We start from the raw sequence: 24,430 nt of genomic DNA, 5'->3' as shown, positions 1-24,430 counted from the left end.
CCAAACTGAGCAACGCTGGCTTGCATACACTATCGTGTCTAACTCCTACATTAAAGCGGTCGCTTCTGCGAAATCTAGTTTCCTGAAAAACGCACTCCCTCTATGCTTATCGGTAAACCTCGTAAATTTCGGAACATCGTAACTAATATCCAACGCAACATGGTGATTTCTTTGGTTGACCAGAATGGCCTACCTGTGCCTGCTAAAGAGTGCGCATCCACGTTTTAGGATGTGGTAGTCTGAATTTCTCATCCACGAGCAATATTTCGTTACCATCGTATTCGTACTCCTGCGTCGTCAGTATGCAGACAATAGTAACATGTGCGGCCGGGATTGTAAAGCTCATTGACGCACTGAAACCCTCATATTCCTCTGCTATTGACTGTATAAGGGCAAGATTCCTCAAAGAAACAAAGGTCTATTCCTCTATTTTTCTGACTGATAGATCAATAATTATGAAGTACTGATATTCTTCCCGAGTATTGGAAGCAGACGAAGGTGATTCCACTTCATAAAACATGTAATAAGCCCTTAATTATCACCGCATTTCTCTTATTAGTATATCTTGCCAAATTCTTGAACATGTCGCCTACTCACACCTTGCTAGCTTGCTCGATTCGAACTATTTTTCTTAATTCCGCACAACAAGGTTTTAGGAAGTTGTACTCTTGCGAGACTCAGTTACTGTGTTTTGCTGACTCCATGCTCAATCTTATCGACAATCGTTTTTTACCTGACTGCATCTTTCTTGATTTTTTAAAGCATTTGAGAAAATTGACCATTGCCTTCTTCTGCCTAAACTCAGGTGTCTCAATATCGACATAAGACTTCTCAGCTAGACGTAATTTTTTCTTAAGAGACGCTCGCAGTACCTGTTAGTTAACAATAACAATTCATCGTTAACATCTGTCACGTCAGGTGCACCACACGGGTCTGTTCTGGGCCATCTTTTCTTCTGAGTTGATATTAATGAGCTCACTGATTGTGTGACTTTCCCTATCCACTTATTCGCCGACGACTGCGTTATTCATCGCGAAATAGCTGACCCTACCGATGTTTCGGGTGTACAAATTGACAAGAAATATTATAGTATAATTATGTACCACTCACTTGTGTGTGCGTTTGAGGGTAATCAAATGAAATGAAATGAATGAAATGAAGTTTTACTGGGAGAGTGTAAGTGATCCTGCCACGTTCATTCGAAGCTGAAACAGGAAACACAAATTATCGCAAAGGGCACCAAGCGCCGTTGCACCACTGCACACCTTTGGCCACATACGCCGATAACGACTGCTGTAATGCACAGCGCATGGCAGGGCTGATAGAAACCTCTCACGGCTGCCGCTATCGCCTTTCTGTAACGGCGCGCGCTATCTGCTGCTCCGGCTTCGCTGATGGTAAGCATGAATGTCGCATCTTCTTTCGCGGCTCTCGCGCTATTGAAGGAATACCGGCAGGACAATTTAGACTGTTCATTTCCGACGCGCTTACTAATGCGATTAGCGTTCTTAGGACGCTTCACGCACTTTCTGGTGTGTGTCTGTCTGTCTGTGTTCCAGGGAACGTGGATCGATGGGTTTGTTCAGTGAACCTCTTTCACGTGAACTTGTTATTGGGTATGTACCATTGGGTGTGGTTGCCGCTCATCAGTGACCATCTTTGACTGCTTCATAGGGTAAATGGATAAGTGGCGAATTTCAATGAATATTTCTAATGCTACCTCGGGTCACTGAGTAGGGGCCGCTGGTCAAAGAGAAAGATAAGAAAAAAAAAGAACTCCTGTAAAAATTTCTTTGGTGCTGGGCGGAATCGAACCATCTTCATATATATCCCGACAAGATTGTCTGAATATATATATCGCAGCAGCACCGCTGGATGGTGCAGCGTATCCAGACAAATGCGCGAGCGAAGAGTGTGGCCTCTTAAACTGAGTGTTGCCGTATGGTATTTCGCTACATTGATACAATGCTTCAAGTAACGTTGAGATTTATCCCAAGACCGTTCGTGCAGAAATTTTTTTTCTTTCTTTAAATAAGGTGTCACGACCACGAAACCCTAGAAAGTAGGCTGCCAAGCCTCAGAACGCCCGAAATACATTGCTATAGTAAATTTCTACAACCAGTTACGGTTTCTATGTAATGGTTTCTAGGTTATATGTCGTGACGTTCTAACGCGGAAGATGGAAGAGGACATCTGGCCGTTTTTGAATTCGCTCGGTGGTCGATTACGCTGCTACAATGGGCCGCACAGTGAGCAGCTGCATGGAGAGCCAGCCTGAGCAAGTGGTAAAACGTCGCAAGAGCTTTCTCACACGGGACCACATACTGTATCGTGGCATCATCACACATATATTTCCTGAGAAATGAAACTGAGAGTGGTCGTACGAACACAACTACAGTAAATCATTTCGGGTGGTCTGGGGTTTGCCTTTACGTTCTCTAGGGTTCCATGATCGCGAACATTGCTAAAAAAAGAAATTGCCGAAAATCATGACAGTACTCCTTCAATCATTCTAGATTACCCCTTTGCTTCCCAACCTTTTTACTTGTTGGTTTAAATCCAGCTGTGGGGTTGTGACAGCGCAGGAGTAAACTTACAATGCTGGAATGGCTCCGTCAAAAAGTTTCCTGAATGGTTCCGTAAAGTAATGCCATGACTGATAACAAAATACATCGACGCCATGATATTGTGAACAAATCAGCAGTTTCCTATTAAAACGTAATCAGGGAAAACACGAGTGCGCTTTATCTGTGAGGCATCGGTAGTTGACATGTGACACGCAATCGCGATTCAAGGATCGACCAGAAGCAGGCTCGCCAGGGTCTTAACTGCCGGAGCATGTTTGCGAAATGCCAACACAAGAAACGCTAACGAAAGGCGATGTGTTCTGATAACGAGAGCGAGGAATTAATTCAGGGACTCGGCACAAAGCAGGTATGTTAAAAAAATATTCATAAGGGACTGCTAGGTCGTGGCAACTCTCTATCAGCAAGAATTGCAAGAGGCGTGGGAAGCAGTTGCATCATATGCGACGTAGCTGAGAACAATGTGTCAACCCTGTCGAAAGGATTGATAGCGGCATATACCATTTCTTGTATTTATTCGTATTCTCTGTGACACTTCCGGCACTGAAGCGGCACTGAAGCGCATCTTAGTGCGGTTTGCACAAATACTGCCGTGTGCTGACGACGCTCTGGGTCGCACAGTTCCGACGCCTGTGGTAAAGAAATCCAAAAGTTGGCCAATTATCAAGGCTCTCGCGATGCATCTTCGAAGAATTGTCCACATGTGAAAAATGAGGCGAAAGTCTTGAGGCAAATGGTCAGGGATGGTTCCTCGCACAGGGAGGCTGCCGCTAAATTTCGACGTCAGCGTTCACATCACAGGAGATCTAGGAAATCCACTGCTATTGCTAAGGACGCACCGAGTCCACTCACAGTCCACACACTTCCACAGACAACTAGCAATAGTAGCAACAAGGATCCTAAGCAGTAACTCTCCAATATCTTTGCCTCCTGCGGGGAGTAGGCGCTGTTGACACGGCTAGACCAACCAGCGGAGCAACAAGATGTAGCACGCTCGCCGAACATGATTAATCTTCTGACAGCAGCCAAGACGAGGACAAACAAGTTGTCACCAAAATAAGGGCCCTTGTGAACACGCTACAAGTACTACTGACTGCCATGCGCATACTGGCGGCTCCAGGTGCATTTCAAATAGTGGATGCCCTGAATACGGCACTGCTAGGTCTTGAGAAGCACCATAGCTGCTCCTCTGCACTCGTTTCTTAAAGAAGTCAAGGAATGAGTCTATCTGCCAGTGCAATGCCAGAGTCCTTAAATCCCGTATTTTGGACTTTCGTCCTCCTGTCTTTAAGAACAAAATTCCGATCATCGTCATTTGTGAGCCAAACATTGAGAGCGCCATCCGCCTATCAGGATATGAAGCTTTCGTGTCTGCCACCTGTAGCGATCGCAGCAAGGTCATTGTTTGCGTCAGATTCGATTTCACTATGTTTTACATACAGTAGCACCTGATGACGACAATCAGTACGTATGCCTCACTATAAAACGCAAGAACGTCGCACACCTCCGAATCTATTTGACAACGCCATACTAAGTGCAATTTTAACAGCGACACCTCGACCATGGATTATTCGGCGATTTCAATGCGTATCCTTCGCTATCGGTAGCTCAAAGATGGCTTGTCGAGGAAGACGTGTGCTATCCTTCGCGTCGGACCATGAACTCTGCTGCCTAAATGATGGCAGTCCCACTTTTATATGGGGATTGAGATACAGCAGCTACCTGGATTTAACTTTTCTTTCAAGGTGCCTCAGTGCCAGTGGGAAATGGTTTCCGGACAACAAAACGCATGGTAGTGACAACGTTCAAACGTAATTTAAGATCAACGGCATGCGCAAGTCATACTCTACCAGAGTTCTTCAACGCATCAACTAGCCTAAATACACGTTGCTCATGGAGCAGAATAGTGAAAAGATCCAGCACTGTCTACCTGGCAACATCGAGGAGCTAATTAACGACGATGCTCAAGAAGCCACAAGAGTTTCTAGGCCTATTCCTAAATTTTATGAATTCGAAGCAGAATTGGAGCGGCTTCGGGCAATTCGCCATCGCACGGAACGAAGGTACAGGCACGCCAAGTCTATCTACGATGTAAGGGAGGCAAGATGCATACAGAAGAAGATCCAGTGTTAGATCAACTCCCTGCAGTCTCTAAGGTGGAAAACTTTCTGTGATTCATTTGATCCGCATAAGCCCCCTGTCACATATATGGGGAACGGTGTGCGGTCTTCAAACGTCACCGCAACAACACCACCCCTTCAAATGCCTGCCTCTCTGCCAAGGTCGCCGAGACATCGACATAACGGTGGACTTCTGTTTGAAGGTTGCTGGTCTACCGTCCTCGTTCTCCGCACATGATACAATGACGTTCCAATCTCCCGGGATTCTCGTGCGGAAAATCTGTTTGCCATCGAGGAGTTGCAAGCGGCGTTGGCATTGTGCAAACGTTCCTCATCGCCTGGGCCTGACGGGGTGACATACGCAGCTCTTGGCAACCTCGGTCAAACAGCCCGGCATCCACTTCTAGACGTGTACAGCAATTCATGCCGTGAAGGAGTGGTTCCTGCTACATGGAAGTCTAGCCGCCTTGTGCCTCCGCTCAAACCAGTTAAGTCTTATCGTTCCACCGCTCTGGCAAGTTGTCTAGGAAAGGTGACGGAGAGGATGGTGCTGACACGTCTAGAGTGGTAGCTAGAACACTACAATATATACCCTGACGCTATGGCAGGCGTCCCACGCGGACGCTCTTCTGTAGACAACGTCATAGATTTTGTTTCGTCTATTCAGCCCCTCAAAAAGCCTAAGGAGACTGTCAGCGGTGATGTTCGTGGACGTTAAAGGCGCTTATGCCAACGTGACCCATCGAACCATCCTGAACGCGTTGGGCGATGTCGCCTTAGGTGGCCTTGTTTTTCGAAGGATGCTCAGCTACCCGAAGGACAGGTGATTCTTCGTGCAAACAGAGGATGCTGCGTTATCACAGCACACCTACGGTGGCGTACCACAAGGCGGAGTCTTGAGCCCCACTTTAACCTCGTGGTCAACGACTTGGTTCATACCCTTCTGGAATCCGTCCATGTGTCGATATATGCAGACGATTTGGTCAGCAGGACCGACACGTCCCCAGGTGTGCGCCAGACTCCAAAAAGCGGCCACACTAACATCAGGTTACCTTCGAGCACGAGGTCTGGAGGTGTCCTCCGAGAAGTGCTCTATGATCGCTTTCACGCGCAACGCAATCAGACCGAACGTTGTCAGAATTAGCGGACAGCCTGCGAGAAGACGCATCCCTTTTTAGGAGAGGTAATAGGTCGGGACCACTCCTGGAGTCCTCATGTCTCCTACCTAAAAAGGAAACCAGTCATGATAACCCACGTGCTCAGATTTCTTGCAGAAAAGTGACGCGGTGCGTCTGTGAGTGCGACGCTCTAACTCTATAACGCACTGTTCCTGGGTTTCCTACGCAATAGCTTACCTGTACTGGGTGGGACAGGTAAGACCAGCCTTTGTGCCCTCCAGCCTTTGCAAGCTCAAGGTCTGCGAATTAGTCTTAGCCTTCCCAGATGTGCATCCAAGGCAGCAACAATAGCCATCGCGCATGACACCCCATCAATACGTATATTAAAGTCGACAATTTAAGGATGCACATCAGGCACTTCGCCCGACTTCCATTGCATCATCTGGCCTCTCTTCTTGCCGCTCAACCTCGTTCAGCGTTTAGCAGGCGCCAACCGTAGAACTTCACCGTCGAATTTCACGGCTGCAGCACGACCATCTCTACGGCTGCGGCGCCTGCATCCACTCCAGGCCCTTCTTGTCATTCCCGGCATCAGAAACAAAGCGGAGATGCCATCTTTCGACCTCAAACAAACCGTGCTTGCATTCCTACATGAGAAGCACTAAGAACGCATCCCCGTTTACACGGACGGTTGTGTCTCCTCTAAAACTTCAGCTGGAGCAATACTAATTCCCATAAAATCTTTCACCCTCAAATACAAAACGTTTGCATATTACATCATCAATGGATGCAGAACTCGCAGCTATCGGTGCTGCTCTGGAGTTTATTGGTCACAAATCATCACTTTCATGGTCCATCTCCACGTTCCAACACTTCCGTGCCGCCTGTGGCTCGGCGTGGCATTCACAAACTCCTATTCCTTCGGCACTGGAATGACCAACAGCCCTACATGCGACACCTGAGGCTGCGAGGAGACGATGGAGCACCTCCTTTGTGACTCTCCCCTTTATAATGTGCCAAGATGAGTGCTCGTGACCGCGCTCGAAAAACTGGACAGTCGCCCCTTCACAGAAGAAAAAGTTCCAGGACACTGGTACAGACTGGTTTCGGCACTCAAGGCCTTAAGGGCATTGTTGAAGTTTTTAAGGGCATGTGAATTGTGCGACCATCTTTGAATGTTGTAGCGCGTAGCATCGCATTACTGTGTCAATTTTTCTCATTTTTTTTCTTCTTTCTCCTTTTATTCTCTTTACCCCTTTCCCTAGCACAGGGTAGCCAGTGGTACTTGCACTGGCTAATCTCCGTCTTCCCTCCCCTTTTTGCCATTTTGTCTCTGTCTCTCTCTTGTATTCTCTTGCATTTGAACAACGGAAAAGGGTCCGCATCCTTGATTATTCGCACAGTGTTGGTTTTGCTGACTTATATTCAGCATTCCTTTTAGAAAGCGCGAACAGAAAACACTGCTCGTGAAATAAGAATGGACATAAAGGATATTTTTCATACAAAAAGCGCAAGTATAATTAATTATCTAACTTAGACTGAGTGGCTCTCGAATGCGTGTTTTGATAACGCCTTTTCTTCTTGTCACGCACTGCACTTTATGTATTTAAGGCGGCAAAGGCGCACTGCGTGTGTCGCTGAAGGAGGACGAGGCGTCCGTTGTAGTAGTTTACATTGCTCTCGAGATATCTCTGCGCAAACTGCTCAAGTGCGAAACCTAATGACACCTCGCATTCCGCCTTATCTCGCAGCACGCCTCTCGGCTAATACTCGCGCGCCCAGAGAGAAGAAAAGGAAACTCCGGCGTTCATGCCACCTCTGGCTTGCGGCCAGCGGAGCTCGGAGTGATGTCGCACCTCCTTAACCGAAGGTTCAGAGCGCATCGGCGCACGCACAGCACCCCTCCTGGAGGCGCGGCGACCGAAAAGAGTCCCAGGAACGCCCTGCCCGCGTCGAGGGCTGCTCTGACCGATGTTCCTGAACACGAAGAACTGCGCAGTGGCGGCAGGAGGCAAAGCTCGTGCGGCCTCGCGTCTGCCGCTTCTACAGCGTCGGGTCCAGCGCAAGAAGCGAAGGTCTCCCTCAATAAGTACGTGACGCTGAATGCTTCGGGAGGAGTACTGCCCAAGAACCGTGATTGGCTGCGGTGAGTGAGCCTTCAAGAAAGATGACTCGCACATTGAAAGTTGCACGGAAACTGACTGTGTAACACTTTGACGGGCTGCGACGCTGTGTGCCCTGTTTATTTCTAGAAAAAAACATCAAAGTACATGAAAGCTTAATGCACAGCGGCACCCAGCTTATATTCGGACCATATTATCCGTTACTCCCCTCAATCGATCAGTTAGCGTACACCGTTGTGAGAAAGCCAGGTATTCTCAGCATGGTCTATCGCTTCTCTCGCGGCGAATAAAACAAAAACCACGACCATGCCCGAAGGTAGAAAAGAATGATTGAAGGTAAATTTAGTATAATACAACGGGATATCCCAGACCGTCTATCTATCTCAAAAAGCAAAAGAAAAAAGTTGAAGGACGCTTAGGCCTCTCCTTTAAGAGTAAAGCGCGATAGCATCCAGAGGTCCTTGACTGGTTGTCAAACTTTCCACGAACTGCAGCTTATATAACGATAATGTTGATCGGAAAACGCTGGCAGCGAACACCGTGCACGAAAGTGAACTTTCTGGTAGAAATGAAACGTCTTCCCTGGGCCGATCCCGAAGGTTCGCACAGCGGCGCCAAAAGATAGATAAGTAAACAACAACAACAACAACAACAACGACGACGACGACGACGACGACGACGACAACAACAACAACAACATAATTTTCAGGTTTCTGTTATGGTTTCATACTTCAAATATTTCAGTCTGAGCAGATTTAACATAAAAAGCATTTGTTTGTGGGCTGTCATTCTCAAAATTCACAGGAATTACTCAAGAACTTAAGACAAGGTATGGGCAACTTTAGTGATAAAATTGTGGGGCAATATAAACCGCACATACCACATGTTGTATAGCAAGGTATGGCAAATATGTATACCTAAATATATACGTGAATTTTCGCTGAGAGGGACGCCGGTGCCGGACGCCGACGACAAATTTTCTGCGACAGGTGGGTCCTTAATGCTATCGCGCTAAGATTGGGCCAGCACCACTTGCATTTTTAACTGGTTTTCAAAATTAAGCCGTTCTTCACCGGTTAACCGTAAGTGGCGGTAACTTGAAGGAAAACTGATTGAGGTTTACAACTGTTTGCAGCACACAGAAAGGAATGTACCAATATTTATTACCTTTTCGTGCTACACGTTCAACTCACTTGAGCAATTTACTGATGCTTCTTGCTTGAGAAACATGCATGATGAATCTGTTTGGAGAACTGACACAGGCTGCTCCGGTCAAATATTTGAATGAAATATGCCTTTTGGACCGGTTCGCTGCAGCCAGCAAGAAGCCGAAGTCCCATTCATTAGTAGTGTTGCACATATTTAAGATATCATTTTTCCCCAGTGGAGGTCAAGTGTTCATGTGAGACTTGTGGTGTCTTCTTGAAGAGGCGGGTACGCGAGGTTTTCTTTTGTGCACTGACGAAGCAAGCAGTTTTCAGTCTGTGTAATTAAGCAACGCAGGATCGAGACATGTTGAGGCAGAATGTGTTTACATTTTCCATTTCAACGCAGCCTAAGCTGCGCTGTAGTACCTCGAGTGTGCTACAGGCATTGTAATTGGAGCTGTAAAGAGCTACTTCATGGTTTCAATTCGAAGTTGTAGTAAACTGCTGGGTTTCGCGAACAATGCGCGCCTCGCCATAACGACAGTCGGTTGCTTCCGTTGCGGGAGGGGTGTGCCATATCGTCGATAAACGCTACTGAGGGTCACTACGGCACATTTCATCGCTTGCATTTGATTACTTCTCGAACTTAAACACGAAATTTTTTTTCATGTGATTGCTGTTATGGTGTGCGTAAAGTATATATGTACTATACACGATGCGTCGTCGTGTTAACAGCCAATGCGTTTCTGGGTGCTTATTTCAGAGAACGGTGAAAGTAGTACCAAGCCTTTTCACACAATATGCGTGCCTATCTCTTCCATTTAGGCCTTAATACAGTTGCCATATTTGATTAAAAGAACTGACCAGAGTGATAAGAACTATGATGAAAGCTTCGCTGGGCAGTGTCCTAACACGGATTTATAATGTTCACACCAAATAAACCAAATGTAAGATGCTATGTCTCTAAACTTAAGTAATAAGGGAACGTTAAGTGTTTAGAGGAGCATCATAACTTCGCGTGTTGAACTTGCAGTCGTTATTTATAAGCAAAATTTATGAACAGACAGGGTGCTTATATGCATTGCAAGACCAGTAGACTCCTTCAGCGCTACATAGCTTGCGATATCCAAGTCGCAAATTTTCATGACTCATGCGGTTTCAAGGAAGAAACTGCGGTACACGCATGGCAACAGAAATAATCCGAAATAACCTTCTATAAGCACGGCTCTAGCCGCCAAGAAAACAAGCACGCACCAAGAAAACGAGCGCGCGCGGCAGCCAAGCGAGCCGGCGCGAGCAGCGTCCTGGCCGTGACGTCACTCGCGAGAGGGCGCCACTCCAAATTCTCGCCGCTAATAGTGATGCCGTCAAGTTTGTTCAATCGTCAACATTCCAGCTAAGTGATCTAACTCTCGTTATGCTGTCGTAGTCACGCTTTCATCTCCGAACCAGTGGGCCAAATAGCTTGGGTCATCAGGCGTTTGTTCGGAGTCGCAATCCCGTCATGCTCATTGCATAGTCATCATTCCAGCTTTGTCAGCCAGCTGTCGTCATGCCGTGGTCATCACGCCATCGTCGTCACGCTGTGGTTTTACCGTCACTTCAATAAAGTCATCCCATTGTCGTCATACCGCTTCCGTGGTTCCATCATCGTCAATCATCCTTCGTCATTGTATTGTAATCGTACTGTCGTCATTTAATCGCGATTATGGCGCTATTCTCATGCTACCTTCGTCAGTCGTTATCATGCATTCATTGAAAGATCATCGTCGTGATGTAATTGTGGTGATGCCATCATCGCTACTCTAGCTACGTCATGTGACTCTCGTCATGCAGGTCATCATCGCAGGTCATGCCATCGTCGTTATGCAGGTTTGGCGATACACCCATCGTCACGCTGTTGTCATCACAAACTGGTCGTCATCCCATAATCTACATGCCATTGTTCTGCCATTGTCGTCACTACATCGTCGTAATGCATTCATCGTCATGCATTCGTGGTCATGCTGTTGTCGCCACGCTGTCCTTCCACCATCGTCATTACTTCAGTATCGTCTTCACGTTGTCGGCATGCCGTCGTCGTCAGTCCATCGACATCATTCCTTGTACTTCACTCTATCGTAATTTTGTTGTCGTCATTCAATCGTGATTTATTATACATTTATTCCAAATACACTCAAACGCAAATGCAGTCTAGAGGGGAGTGGTTATCAAGGAACAGTAAATTATACAGTGTTATACAAACAAAGTGGTAATGCAGGGACTATTACGGCAGAATGCAATAAAAATGATAAAAATAAAATGGCGTGATACAAACAAAATGACTTCGGCGTCTTAATGCCGTTGAGTTCTTTGCATTGTCGTCATTCCAGCTTTGTCAGCCAGCTGTCGTCATGCCGTTGTCATCATGCCATCGTTGTTGTCCTGTCAATATCGTCACGATACCGTCATTTTCCTGCCATCGTCTTCATTCCGCCGTCATCACACAGACACTAACATGCATGCACCCGTTATTATACCGTCGTTATCATGTCCAGGAATTCTGGACATTCTCCTTCGGAACTTCACAGCAACGCACAAGTGTGACTCAATGGGAATTTCTTTTTTCTAATTTATATTTCAGAATATAGGGCGAGGGTCAAAAAGTTTCAAACGACGACAACAAGAGGGTAGTCCCTTCTAGCAACATATGCATTTTGGCACTTAGTCGGAACATTGGTGGTACATTAAAGCAGTTAAAGAAAGTCAGACAGGGGCGGTGAAGTCCAACGACAGCAGAAAATCATTTTGCACCCTCCCGCCAGAGGGCACATTGGCTTAAAAAAGCGCCAAATTTAAACCTTAAAGCGATTTATTACAGCTGACATTGAAAAGGTATTGGTAGAGGGAGTGTTATGCAGCCTGTTTGCACGTGCAGGCTTTTGAGAAGCAGCCGAGATGGTACAGAGTGGTTATGCATGTGCATGTCTTGAGCGTGCCTGGGTATGGTTCTATGCGCATGTTCGCTCTGTGTATGAGTGTGCGGGCGTGTGCCTCCGTATTTGCGTTTGCATGCACGCGAGTGCGTGTATGCGTTGTTATGATTGGGGGTTCAATCCCATCGCTCGTGATCAGTTGTCAAGATTGGAGTCGGGCATGAATTAGAAGGTAGCTGGCGCATGCCGTCGTCCAACTTATCCACGCTGAGGACGTTGATGAAGGGAAGGACTGCTTCTCATCGAGAACGATGAATATGGGTTTATTATAGTATTTATATCAGACTAACATTACTGCTTGAGAAAGTACATCAGTCGAACACGACAGCTTGAGAGAGAGAGAGTCCTGAGCAGCGCACAACAGCGGTTTTTAAACACTCAGTCCTCTCCCGATATCCAGGTGACGGAAACGGCCATCCAAGCACCGTAGGTGAGTTGACCAGGCACCCTAGGGGAGACGACCCAATACCGTAGGGGCATTTATTCCCCGAACTGCAGCGCGCCCGCCGGCCGCCCATTGTCTGGCGTCTTGGTCGGCGCGTGGTAAGGGGTGTCAGTCGATGTTCCCGCGGCTCAGTAACAATACTTGGCCCATTTATTTACAATGGCGACTTCTTCAAACTCGGCTCCAGCGACGGAGAGTCGAGGACACACGTATTGTTGTTCACACACAGTCGACTTAGTCACGCTGTGGCTAGAGGTGTGCGGCGACGCTCCCGGAATGTTGCCTCCACAGTCGCAACTGGTTGGCAAAACTTGCACTGCAGCTGGCCGTTCTTAACAGCGTGTGTTAGCGTTCGCGACGTGTGAGCGTTCGCGGCGTATGTGCGTGCCTGCGTGTGTATGTGCTTGTGCGCGACCTTGCGGCGCATGCGTGGGCGTGTGTGAACGTGTAAGCGTGCCAACGTGTGCTTTTCGAATTTCAGCATGCAGGATTGCGAACAAATGTGTGCGTGTTTGTGTGCACATGGATATCTGTGCGTGCTTATTGTGTGTGTGTGTGTGCGCGTGTGCGTGTGTGTGTGTGTGCATATGAAGGATGGAGAGAGAGTACGTGCGTGTGAGGGAGAGTGCGTTTGCGTGTGAGGGAGGCAGTGTGTGTATGTGTGTGTGTGTGTGTGCGAGGGAAAGAGCGTGTGTATGCGCGAGGGAGAGAGATAGTGTGCGTGTGTGTGCGTGCCAGGGGAGAGTGTGTGCGCCCACATATGTGGATATGCTTGCACGCGAGTGCGCATATGTGTGTGTGAGCGTTCGCGGCGTGTGTGCATGCCTGCATCTGCGTGTTGCATGTGTGTGTGCGCTTGCCTGCTTGCGGCGCATGCATGGCGGCGTGTGAATGTGCACGTGTGCGACCGTGCTTGTTCGTGTTTCAGCATGTATGCCTGCGGACATAAGTGTGCGTGTTTGTGTGTGCATGGATATCTGTGCGTACGATGCGCGCGATGAAGAGGGCGTGTGAATGCGTGTGAGGAAGAGAGTGTGTGCTCGTGCGAGGGAGAGAGAGTGCGTGCGAGGGTATTTGCGTGTTTGCGGGTGTGAGCGAACATTTTCCTGCTTACACCTACTCTTGGAAACAAACGCGATGTGGAGACCATTAGAGCCCGTGTTTAAATCCACCAGACAAGAACGAATGACACTGCATTTGTAGCATTATCTCTGTCTGAAAGCGAAATCGAAAAAAAGAAAGCGCCTGCGATGTCAGTAATGCCGCCCTTGGCTGGCGCGGCCTGTAAGAGGCTGCCAAGCAGTTCAACTTTGTTATCTTGCTTCCATCGGTGGCAGCGCAATGTCTTGAAGGCAATGACGAGCAAAATCTGCACTATCATTCAATCGTGTATCGTTTCGGTCACCAAGCGAGCTTTCGGCAGCGCACGTTTGTTGCTATATTGACATTTCAATTGAAACGGCTTGCCATCGGAAAAAACAATGTGAATAAAAATCGACAGTCGTCTGGCCGCTAGGAACATGCTCACGGAGCCGGGTCATTCATGACATTATCTCAAAAGGCTGGAAGCGGTCAGGTCGATGTTACCCTCGACCTTTTTCCGCGTCAGTGAGGCTTTCAGAGAGCGCTTAATTGCAAAATATTTGTTCTTACTCTTACAGGATCATGTTTAATAAGCATATATTCGCTCAACTACTCAATGTCGAAGACAGGCTCCAAACTACTCATTCGCTTTAGCCACCCAAGATCAATTATTTAAAACATAATCAACATACATTCGTGAATTACGCACACAACTGCTCAACTTGCTTCGTATCCGGAGGTTACCGTCTGAACGCTCGAGTGATACTAATGTCAGGAAGATTTACATTGATCTATTTCTTAAAATTTGGTGCCGTTAAAAAAGACCACCTGTATATTGATAGTGCAGGAGGTATCTAATAAAGCAGGTGCGAATGCTCGGACAAGTTTTCTTGGCGCAATTCAAGTTGATGAACTTAGAAGACATGCATCCAACCATGTACCTCTGTCTTTACCATGTATTCTCCTCATTGTTCAAGAAACGCCTCAGCACCACGGTACATCGCAAAAGGTGTGCGGTAGCAATATTTGTTCTGCCTAATAGATTCCTGAGCGTTCGCGGCATCAGCCTTGGTTTTCTGGCGTCATCAGGAATCAGGACAGTGAATTAGGGTCTGATTTATCTTGCATGAGTAATTGACAAATCGCGCAACAGAAGGTTCCTGGAATGATGTGTGATGACGACATTCTGCCACTAGCGAGAATGAATGTGATTTATACACGAGTGAATGTTTGTGGCTACGCAGCGACAAACCTAGGCCTTACGTTTTGCAGAGAGAAATCGGGAATTATGATGTTTATTGAAAGTATTCAACAGCAAGTTATACGCGTAGTCAAACAATGTATATGCATATTCAACCATTGCATATTTGCTTGCTTACGAGGGTATGAGCCATTCCTGAATATGTCGTTCTTTTTTCGGGTATGAGCCATTGCAACGAGCCACCTTAGACTTTCGCCCTAATCAACCAATATTTCGTCTGCCAATGTACCCTTGCGGTTTGGGACTGCTTCCACCACGGGCACTAGGTCGGAACTCATGTTTCCATTGACTGCATACGTATATCAGCAATAATTCTAAAAAAAAAATCGCGGTATTTTTTTCTTTACGTGTTAACAATATCCGGTTAAAATATGTTCCACAAAGCACTCATCCCAATACTTGAGTACTTTTTGTCCTAACACACACGTGCGCGCTACTGCATTTGATACAATGTACCATAATAATTTTGCATTGATTTCCGCCAGGCAGCTGTTTTTATTCTTAATGAGGCCAGGAACCGAGCCTGATGTCACCAACGCTCATATATGTAATCGGGAGCGCGCAAAATGTTCTCGCACACCTTGTGTGATATACCGTATCACTGAAGTGCTTCTTGTAGAACGTAGGAGAGTCCGTCGTAAAAGCAGAAGGGTACTGTTGGGCGCATGTGCTTAAGTTGATGAACTTAAATTGCGCCAAGAAAACCCGTCGAAGTATTTGCACCTGCTTTATCAGAAGCGTACTGCACCATGAATATCCAGGCAGTTACTTTTTAAAGGCGCCAAACTTTATTAGAGCAATGCAAATCTTGCTGACATCATTGCTATCATTGGAGTGTTGAAATTGGTAGCCTCTAGATACGGAGTAAGCTGAGCAGTTGTTTGCGTAATAAACGAAGGTACGATAATTAAATTGCCAATAATTGATCTTAGGCGGGTAACGGACATGAGTAGCTTGGAGCCAGTCCTCGAGACTGCCTAGCTGAGCGAATAATTAATAAACATGCTTCTATTTTACAAATATTTTACAGATAAACTCTGAAAGCATAACTGCCGCTGAAAAAGACCGTCTTTAAGGGCGACCTGACCGAGCCCACTCTTTTGTGATAATGTGATCTATAGCATCGCTCCGTGAGTACGTTCCTTGCGGCCAGTACGCTTTTGATGTACATTTGCCTTTTTTTTTCGAAATCAAGCAGTGTAAACCTTTAATATCAATACAACAGCGAAAGTGTGCCGCCGAAAGCGGGCTTAGTCGAAGAAGGGATGCACGCCGCAATGATGGTGCAGATTTAGCGCGTCATCCCCGTCAAGAGGCAAGGAAGATAACGAGCGCGAACCGCTAGTAGCTCCTCGCAGGACCGTGCCGATGGTGATGGTGCCATCGCGACAAAATACAGGGCGGCTATACTGACTGTACAGGCGCTTTCACAGCGAAGCTGTGTACCTCTGCCCCGAAAGGCATTTGTCTTGTCAGGGAGCAAGAATTTTGGCCGATCCTGTAGGTTGCGAAGTATCGGGCTGTCATGCGGTGGAGGTGAAGCAGGCTGCAAGTGCTCCGCCAATAATAATAATAATAATAATAATAATAATAATAATAATAATAATAATAATAATAATAATAATAATAATAATAATAATAATAATAAAGATGCATTGTTTCACGTCGATTGGCATGCTGGAATCATTTGTGAACCGCACACGGTCTCACGCGCGGAAGGCATTGCCGTATATGCATAGGAGGAAATGTATGTACAACCATACTACATGACTCGTAAGAGGAGAGAGGCATCGACTGGTGGAGTTGTCTGTGCCGTACAAACAAAAGACGAAATTATGATATCCACTGTCTATATATGTATATTCAGGCACACCCAAATGTGGTACTGAGAAGTTCATAACCACGCACTTAGCATTTGTTAGCCGCGATGACACTACCTTTGTGATCATCATTGAAGACTTCAATGTGGGCATTTTAAAACAAGAAAATAAATGTTTCATTGAGTTTGTGCATGAAGAACTTAGTTTGGCGTCCTACACCACTCCAAGTAACTCAATTAAGCAACAACGGTCGTGCATAGATTCTACTTTGGCCAAGATTCTGTCTAAGGTTGTAACCGGACCAACCCGTATATATCACAGTAATCACAAGGCTATCGTGAATACCATTACCAAGTGGTGAAAATAAGTACAAAACCCCTTGTCTAATCCTGTGTGATGTGCTACAGCTTAGCTGGTCATCCATCTTCAGAGTGGAATGGCTCCTAATATTTTTTTTCTTTTTGCGTCGGTTTCGCTTTCAGAAAGTGATAATATTGTTACGGAGGAAGACGCAGACGAAAAGCTATGTACAAGTATATTTACAAGAAAATACGCTGCGCTTGGCCAAGAGGCAACAGCCCGCGCTAGCTTCAAATCGTCATCGTCGTCTTCTTACTGCTCGGCTCTTCGTCATTGGAAATACTATCCCGTAGCACTACCCCCTGCGGCAAAAGCGCCGTCCCGGAGCGACTAAAGGCCGGAGTCTGAAGCAGTGTAGTAGGTCTTGAGCCACTGACGTGCACGACATCAGTAGATGCCAGAGTAGATGACGAGGTTGAGCTCACAGGAGCAATTTCGTAAGTCACAGGCGTCACCTGGCGCAGCACGCGGTAGGGCCCTGTGTATCGCGAAAGGAGCTTTTCGGAAAGTCCGACGTGACGAGAGGGCGACCACAGGAGCACGAGTGCACCAGGCGAAAACTGTACGTCACGGTGGCGGGCGTTGCACTGACGCTGCTGCGTGGTTTGCGAGTCCATCAGTCGAGCACGGGCAAGCTGGCGTGCATGGTCGGCGAGGGCGATGGCGTCGCGCGCATACTCGGTTGTTGAAATCGCAGCAGGAGGAAGTACCGTGTCAAGGGGCAAGGTCGGTTCGCGACCGTAGAGTAGATAAAATGGAGAAAATCCGGCGGTGTCGTGCCGGGAAGAATTATAAACAAATGTGACGTAAGGAAGGGCAACGTCCCAGACGTGGTGGTCCTTCGAAACGTACTTGGACAGCATGTCGGTAAGAGGCCATTGGTTTGAGGATGGTATGAGGTAGTCAGCTTGTGTTGAATAGAGAAGGAACGCACAATGTCGGCGATAACTCGAGAGGAAGTTACGACCACGGTCAGTAAGTAGCTGTCGCGGGGCGCCATGCACTAAGTTAATGTCACGAAAGAGAAAGTCCGCGACGTCAGTGGCGCAACTGGTAGGGAGAGCTCGCGTGATAGCGTATCGGGTGGCGTAATCAGTTGCGACGACTACCCATTTGTTCCCAGAGGATGACGCGGGAAAGGGACCGAGGAGGTCTAATCAAGCATGTAAGAACGGTTCCACAGGGACGGTGATCAGCTGTAAATAACCGGAAGGTAGCACCTGAGGTGTTTTCCGACGCTGGCAGGCAGCAACATAGCGATGCTGGATCACAGGCAGCAACATAGCGACGGACGGAGCGAGCGAGACCAGGCCAATAGAAGCGGCGGCGGACGCGATCATACGTGCGGGTTACCCCAAGATGTCCTGCAGTGGGTGCGTCATGCATCTCAAAGAGCACAGTCTGTCGTAGATGTTTTGGCACGACAAGAAGAAGATCAGGGCCATCAGGGAGGAAGTTCCTTCGGTACAGAATGCCGCCCTGGAGGAGATATCGGCGAACGGATGCGTCGGTAGGTGTAGAGCGCAGACGCTCGATGAGTACTCGCAGCGATAGGTCTCGGTACTGCTCATCGGCGATGTTAGCGAAGGCTGACACAGAGAAAATGCCGTCGGCGGTACTACTGCCGGCGTCGTCAGGCTCGTCTACCGGGTAGCGAGACAGGCAGTCAGCGTCCTTGTGTAGTCGGCCAGATTTGTAGGTGACAGAGAGCGAATATTCTTGGAGGCGTAAGGCCCAGCGACCAAGTCTTCCTGTAGGATCTTTCAGTGAGCATAACCAGCAAAGCGCGTGATGGTCTGTGACAACGGAAAAGGGTCGGCCATATAAGTATAGGCGGAACTTCGCAACCGCCCAAACAAGGGCCAGACACTCTCAGTGATGGAATAGTTGCGCTCCGCAGGCGAGAAGAGCCTGCTGGCGTAAGTGATAACACGGTCGTGGCCACGCTGGCGTTGTGCCAGTACTGCGCCAATTCCGTGACCGCTGGCATCAGTACGGACTTCGGTAGGCGCAGAAGGATCGAAATGTGCCAGAACGGGAGGCGTTGTGAGAAGGTCGATAAGAAGCGAGAATGCAGAGGCGTCTTATTTCAAAGGGTGGGTTAGTGGTCGTGCTATGGCCGCGAAATTTTTCACGAAACGGCGGAAGTACGAGCAAAGGCTGATGAAGGTGCGCACATCCTTGACACACTTTGGAACAGGGAAGTGCGTAACAGCATGGATCTTGCCTGGGTCCGGTTGCACTCCGTTCACGTAAACGAGATGTCCAAGGACGGTAATCTGGCGACGGCCGAATTGGCACTTCGATGCGTTGAGTTGCAGAACGGCTCGGCGAAAAACGTCCAGGACTGCTGAGAGGCGCTCGAGGTGCGTAGCGAATGTTGGGGAGAATACTATAACGTCATCCAAGTAGCACAGGCACGTGGACCATTTGAAACCGTGAAGAGGGGAGTCCATCATGCGTTCAAAAGTGGCAGGAGCGTTACATAGACCGAACGGCATTACTTTGAATTGATAAAGACCGTCGGTTGTTACAAAAGCAGTCTTCTCGCGGTCGAGATCGTCCACGGCAATCTGCCAATAGCCGGAGCGAAGGTCAATAGAGGAGAAATAGCGAGCACCGTGGAGGCAGTCAAGGGCGTCATCAATCCGAGGTAGGGGATACACGTCTTTTTTGGTAACCTTGCTAAGGTGCCGATAATTCACGCAAAAGCGCCATGAGCCATCCTTCTTTTTACCAGCACAATAGGTGACGCCCATGACGGTTCAATAATGTTCTTGGCAAGCATTTTGTGAACTTCGGTGTGAATAACTTGACGCTCAGCTGGTGATGCTCGATACGGGCGGCGATGAATAAGAGTGGCATCGCCGGTATTAATGCGATGTTGGACAGCTGTTGTTTGGGCCAAAGGACGATTGTTCAAGTCAAAAATATCTTGGTAGGAAATCAGCACGCGGTAGAGCGCACGAGCGTGCTCGGAGGGCATGTCGGGTGCAATCATTTTCTGTAAGTTGGCGATGGTACAAGTTGCCGACTGCGACGGTAGAGGAGGATCGGCTGAATGGTCGTCAACTGAAATCGATGCTACAGAGTGATCCTCGAATGAGCAAAGTTGGGCCAGAGACATCCCGCGTGGCAGCACTTGTGTCGTCAAGCCAAAATTGACCACTGGTAGGCAGACGCAATTCGCCGTAATAGATAAAACTGTATGAGGTACTGTGATCCCGTGTGTAAGGAGGACGTCTTGCATAGGAGCCGCGATGTAGTGACCGTCGGGGACTGGTGGGGATCACACGAAGTCAACGTAAGCCAGTGCCGAAGGTTGCAAGCGAACGAAGTCGACGGAACTGAGGCGAGTAGGGTGTTGTTCAGCGGGATCCAGAACAGGCAGGTCGAGGCGGAGAGTACTAGCGGAGCAATCGATGAGAGCAGAATGTGCGGAGAGGAAGTCTAAGCCGAGGATGATGTCGTGGGGACAGTGAGCGATGACTGTGAATAGCACGGTAGTGGAGCGATCGGCGAAGGAGACGCGGGCGGCACACATACCAATTACAGGGGCTGTTCCGCCATCGGCGACACGGACAACAGGCGTCGTGGCGGGCGTGATTATTTTCCTCAGCCGGTTACGAAGGTCAGCGCTCATTACCGACAAATGCGCCCCGGTGTCTATGAGAGCAGATACAGGAGCACCGTCGACTTGCACTTCAGGAAGGTTCAGATGAGTGGGCAACGTCAGGAGAGGATTTGGCGGCGTAGGGAGCAATGCAGCGTCACCTCGAGGCGCTGCATCGTCTAGTTTTCCGGTTGGGAGCGGCGTCCGAAGGGAGTCGGCGAATAGGAGTGATGGGGCTGGGGACAGCGAGATTGTCGTCGTTGGGCGAAGGCGAACGAGAATGGGAGCGGTTCGGTGCAGGAGAATCAGCGGCGGCGTTATCGGAGCGTGCGGCATAGGGACGAGAAGGGCCACCTGGGGGGCGAGAGTAGGCAGTATAAGTAGGCCGGGTCGGGGAACTCCAGCGACTGCGACAGTGCCGAGAAATGTGCCCGATTCGATGGAAGTGGAAACAAATGGGTTTGTCGTCAGCAGTGCGCCATTCAGATAGGTTGCAGAAACGTGGGGGGTAAGAAGATGCGGGACGGGGCGGAATCGAAGAAGCCGGGCGGGTATCAGGACGATGGGCCGAGCAGATGGTGTGAAGACCCATGTTTTCGAACTCTTGGTGTACAATTGCCTCGGTCAGTGAGACCGTGACTGCAGATGTGTTGGTGGGACTGGAGTCGAAGGCAGCAGGATAGGCGGCCTCGATCTCACGCCGGACGATCCTGGTAACATCGGCAGTGTTGTTGGGACGAGGAGTGTCGGCACAGGAAGATGTCGCTGGGGTGTTGGGCAGACGGGCAAACTGCTGGTCAATACGTCGGATTTTAGCGAGTTCCACGCGGCGGCACTCTTTTATAACAGCATCCACCGTCGCTACGTTGTTGCAAACGAGCAAGTTGAAGGCGTCATCGACAATGCCTTTGAGGATGTGGGCAACCTTGTCGGACTCAGTCATGTGGGTGTCAACTTTGCGGCACAGAGCCAAGACGTCCTGAATGTACGTGACATAGGGCTCTGTTGACGTCTGCACACGGCCGGAAAGCGCCTTCTTCGCGGCAAGTTGGTGACCGTAGGGGTTTCCGAACAAGCCTCGAAGCTGTGTCTTAAGTGAATCCCAACTGGTGAGCTCATCTTCGTGCGTGCGATACCAAACTCTAGGTGTGTCACCGAGGTAAAAGACTACGTTGGCGAGCATAATAGCAGGGTCCCACCGGTTATTGCGGCTGACGTGTTCATACAGGCTGATCCAGTCATCGACGTCTTCCCCATCTTTGCCCGAGAATACGCCAGGATCACGGGGAGCGGGATAGTGATGTAGGTCGTCGAGGTGGCAGCAGGTGTCGGAGCCGGCGGAGTCGGGTTGTCGTCGCCGGGAGCCATGAAGGAAGGCTCGACGTACCGTCCACTGCCAAGCTTCGTGACGAGGTACAGGGAACGTCCACCTACACCAGATATGTTACGGAGGAAGACGCAGACGAAAAGCTATGTACAAATATATTTACAAGAAAATACGGTGCGCTTGGCCAAGAGGCAACAGCCCGGGCTAGCTTCTAATCGTCATCGTCGTCTTCTTACTGCTCGACTTTGTCATTGGAAATACTATCCCGTAGCAATATCATAAAGGCAGTGCCATTCGTTCTTGTCTCTGCGAATATAAATAAGATTCATGTAAACTCTATATCCGCGCCGTGCTTGCTTAGTGTCTGTGGTGTTGGGCTGCTAAGCACGAGGTCGCGGGATCAAATCCCGGCCACGGCGGCCGCATTTCGGTGGGGGTGGAATGCGCAAACACCAGTGTAGTTAGATTCACATGCATGTTAAAGAGCCCCAGGTGGTCGAAATTATTCCGGAGTCTCCCACTACGGTGTGCCTCACAATCAGATTGTGATTTTGAACGTAAAAACTCCATATTCTAATGTCTATATTTCATTTGCATCCGAGAGTAGGTGCAAGTAAGGACAGACAGACAACGAACTTTATTTAATCCTGAGGAGCTACCAGGACCTCCTAAGTAAGGAAATGATATTTTCTCACGCAAACCTATACACACAGAGATTCACCCCCCTTCTCTCTCTCAAGCATACAGACGCACAGACAACAGGCACGTTAGCCTCCATGCAGATTACCAATCGCCCACGCATGTACACACGAAGAAAAAGGTTCGCACGCACGCATGCACACGGAAATGCACTCATACACAAGTGCGCGTATGCTCGCAGACGCATAAATGCGCTCGTGCTCAGGCAGACTAAAATACGGAGGCACAATCACGGGCGTACACGCAAAATCAATTACACGCGCATGCACACTCAAGACGTGCACACGCATATACACTCCCCTCTCCCTCCCTGCTGCCTCTCAAGAAGCTACTGCGTGCAGAGTGAATCACACATGCTCTGCAATTACAGTTCCGACGCCAACTCTAATTAATCGCCTTACGGTTTAAATTTGGTGCTTCTTGAAGTCAACAGGGCTATTTTTTATCTACACGGGCTGCGCGAGTGTAGTTAGTGTAGGAAGTCGCCATTGTTTACTTGCCGTAGAATAGTTTAGCTCCGCCTACCTACACGAAGTCATTTTTTATAGTGTAGCATGAAAACTACGCTTTCTACACTGCGCTTTCGATGAATGCAAGCAGCGGACGTCAAACAACATTAGTGATATAGCGACGATAGTAAATACTCGCTGCAAAGACGGTAGCGAAGTGCTTGCGTGACCATGTGTCACAGAGGGACGTGAGCTAATCTTCCAAGAAGGTAAAATTATCTCACTCATGGATGGTGCAGGCTGTTTCAGACTGCGCGCTGACTTCGTTCACTGCGCATTCGCCATGTATTTAGCTGCAGTTTGTCTATATTTGTTGACGAAAGAAAAATGGTACACTGCAGTTTAGTTTCAGGGTAGCCTGATGCGGGTAATGAATGCTACGGTCATCCGCGTCGTCGTGAGACCCCTATACCAGCGTGTGTGACGCGATCCCTGCTCTTGCTATGGGTGATGGCAAGCGGCTACAAGTAAAGCTCGATGCGACGCTCCCTTGGGTGTTGCCGCCGCTAACACTGAAATATGCAGCTGGTAAGAGCGAAGTCAGGTGCTTTTCGTCTGCTGATGCAGAAGACGACGCGCAGTCTGTTGTGATTGGCTACAGCCCAGCGAGCCAAGTGCAGCACACGACGTCATAACTCTGCCTAGCACTACACTACTCTACAGGAGCCTGCACGAAGTGAAGGTTAAAAAAGACAGCCCTAATTTTCACTCTGCCGGGAGGGAGCAAAACAATTTGCTCCTGAAGTGAAATGTGACTTCACCGCTGATCCCTGGCCTAAACAGTGTTTAATGCACCACGGATGTTCCTATTAAGTGCCATAAGCGCTTATATGGTTAGAAGGGGTTGCAACGTCGACAGTTGTCTCAGTCCCGGGACCCAGGAACGTTTGCCGGGGCATACATTTTTGATGTCGATGAGCGGCTTCAAATGCACAAGAGCATCAGCGCTCACAACAGGTGGTACAAAAGTGTTATGCTGGCTCACATAACTTTCTACCTGAAAGGAATGCCATGGCTCTGGTTTCGAAACCACAAGGAAGAACTGACAAGCTGGGAGAAATGTAAGCAAAAGCTCCACGAGTTCTTCGGCAAACCTGTTGGCCGTCAGCGAGCTGCGAAAATGAGACTTGGGTCCCGCGTAGTGGCGTCGACCGAATCATGTGGCATACATGCAGGAAGTTATCGTCCTTTGCCGCAGGGGTGAGGAGAACATGTCAGAAAAAGACAAAGTAAACCACGTATTG

General features: G+C 48.5%; 1 protein-coding gene across 2 annotated transcripts in view; it reads left to right on the top strand.

Annotated features, from left to right (window-relative positions):
• The window catches only part of LOC142573018 (proline-rich protein 5-like), a 79,329-nt gene that overhangs the window by 22,374 nt on the left and 32,525 nt on the right, over positions 1 to 24,430 (top strand). For both annotated transcript variants that reach the window (XM_075682511.1, XM_075682510.1), the window contains exon 2: positions 7,575 to 7,969. In XM_075682511.1, coding sequence (XP_075538626.1) covers positions 7,671 to 7,969 — 299 coding nt within the window. In that variant the 5' untranslated portion in view covers positions 7,575 to 7,670. The remainder of the gene's footprint in view (positions 1 to 7,574; positions 7,970 to 24,430) is intronic.

This window comes from Dermacentor variabilis, chromosome 2 (genome assembly GCF_050947875.1).
Source record: "Dermacentor variabilis isolate Ectoservices chromosome 2, ASM5094787v1, whole genome shotgun sequence".
In the NCBI taxonomy this organism is placed as follows: Eukaryota; Metazoa; Arthropoda; class Arachnida; order Ixodida; family Ixodidae; genus Dermacentor; species Dermacentor variabilis.
The sequence above is the reverse complement of the archived record's forward strand: the minus strand, read 5'-3'. Positions and strand labels throughout refer to the sequence as shown.